General features: G+C 29.4%; 3 protein-coding genes across 7 annotated transcripts in view; 2 read left to right on the top strand and 1 right to left on the bottom strand.

Annotated features, from left to right (window-relative positions):
• Positions 1-1,521, top strand: part of LOC108738999 (transcription elongation regulator 1) — a 69,199-nt gene that overhangs the window by 43,801 nt on the left and 23,877 nt on the right. The window lies entirely within an intron of this gene.
• Positions 1-1,521, top strand: part of LOC108738958 (ADAM 17-like protease) — a 9,729-nt gene that overhangs the window by 6,290 nt on the left and 1,918 nt on the right. The window lies entirely within an intron of this gene.
• On the bottom strand, positions 90-1,474 carry LOC108739010 (tubulin-folding cofactor B). The gene is made up of 5 exons (XM_018472676.2): positions 1,375-1,474; positions 1,005-1,169; positions 684-954; positions 409-625; positions 90-349 (listed from the first exon to the last, which is right to left on the bottom strand). The coding sequence occupies exons 2-5, from the start codon at positions 1,122-1,124 to the stop codon at positions 232-234; spliced, it is 726 nt and encodes a 241-aa protein (XP_018328178.1). The 5' UTR covers positions 1,125-1,169; positions 1,375-1,474; the 3' UTR covers positions 90-231.

A 1,521-nucleotide genomic window follows, 5' to 3' on the forward strand; every position in this document is an offset into this window, starting at 1 on the left:
TAGATTTGAGTTCATATCTTAAAGTGAAAATAATAATTAATTTTTAATTATTCTTTTTTTTTTTGACTGATTAAAACTCAAATCTATTTGTGTATAATTGTATATTGTATTTAGCGTTTTTTAGGGTATAATATTAATATAATTAATAAACACTTCCAATTTAAAAATTGCAACAGAATCGGAATAACAATAAATAATAGCATTAATTACCTTCATGACAGAGATTCTATATTATATTTCTTCTTGTAAGTCATAATTTTCTTCTGGAAAGTCACCACAAAGTATATGCTGAGGCTTAACGAAAGCCCCGTAATTAGGAGGGCAATCAAAATACCTTTTGCCCTTATATCTGTTAAAAATCAGATATTTAATTAATGTGACCCGTAAAAATTAAATTATAATACATACGATCCATCATTTTTGCCTAAAGGTTCGTCATACTTAACACCTATCCAGTTGCCATTCATGCCTTCAATTGTGCCTTTGTATGTGACCGTCCCTAGACGTGTTGGGGCATTAGGAACAGATACTTTACAACGAGATCCCAAAATAACTGATTCTACTAATTTTTTTTCTTCCTCTTCTAGTTTCTCCTTTTTCCTTCTGTATTCTTCATTATATTGTCCTACACGTAATACATATAGTTTGATGTTTTTTTTATGATTCAAGCAGTACACACTTACCTAATTTGTTCTTAACAAGGAATGCCCTGACAGTATCTGGCCTTTTGGCATATAACTCAGGATCAATTTCATATTTTTCAACATTTCCAAAGTCCAATTCATTTCTTATTACAAAACTATCTACTACATGTAAACGCATGCCATTATCAATTGGATATGAGCCCAAAAGTGCATCTTCATCAGCTAATTTACACACCAGTTTGTTATCTTTATCATAAGCTTCTATTTGCATTGTGTTGCAACTGGCGCCGGTCATTAGTTCCAATTTTGCCTTAAAATAATGTAACGTTAGAGAAATAATGGTACGATTCGTAAACGTACTTTTAAGTCTCGAACGGTGATGTCTTTAGTAAATCTTCGTTCATTGTGAATAAAATCATCCTTAGAAGTAGATATTTGCACATTAAGGAAATCAGAAGTTACCACTTTGTAATCAGCCATTTTATATGTTTTACAAAAAGGAGTAAAAAGTATTTTTTTCTTTTTCTGTAAGTTAAAAAAAATTTCAACTTTTGTTAATTGTAAGTCAAAACGGAAAAGTGAATCATGTTGCCAGGAGACAAAATCAGCACACGAATATACCCTTGAGCAGACAAAATCTATTCAGCTTTTCAAAAATAATTGTCTAATAATAATATTACGTTGCAAGCTCTTAAGTTTATTGTTAATTAAGTAGTACTAACCAAATTACCTTTATCTAACATAATTCATTATAATTTCGTAAATGTGTAAATCATTTTGTTTTCTTATTATTGAAATCCTTTTAGAGGTCATAGATCCATCCGTACAAAAAGCGGATTTTGAAGAAACTAAAAATTAATTAATTATAATTATTATA

Source organism: Agrilus planipennis, unplaced genomic scaffold (assembly GCF_000699045.2).
Source record: "Agrilus planipennis isolate EAB-ADULT unplaced genomic scaffold, Apla_2.0 scaffold134, whole genome shotgun sequence".
Classification (NCBI taxonomy): domain Eukaryota; kingdom Metazoa; phylum Arthropoda; class Insecta; order Coleoptera; family Buprestidae; genus Agrilus; species Agrilus planipennis.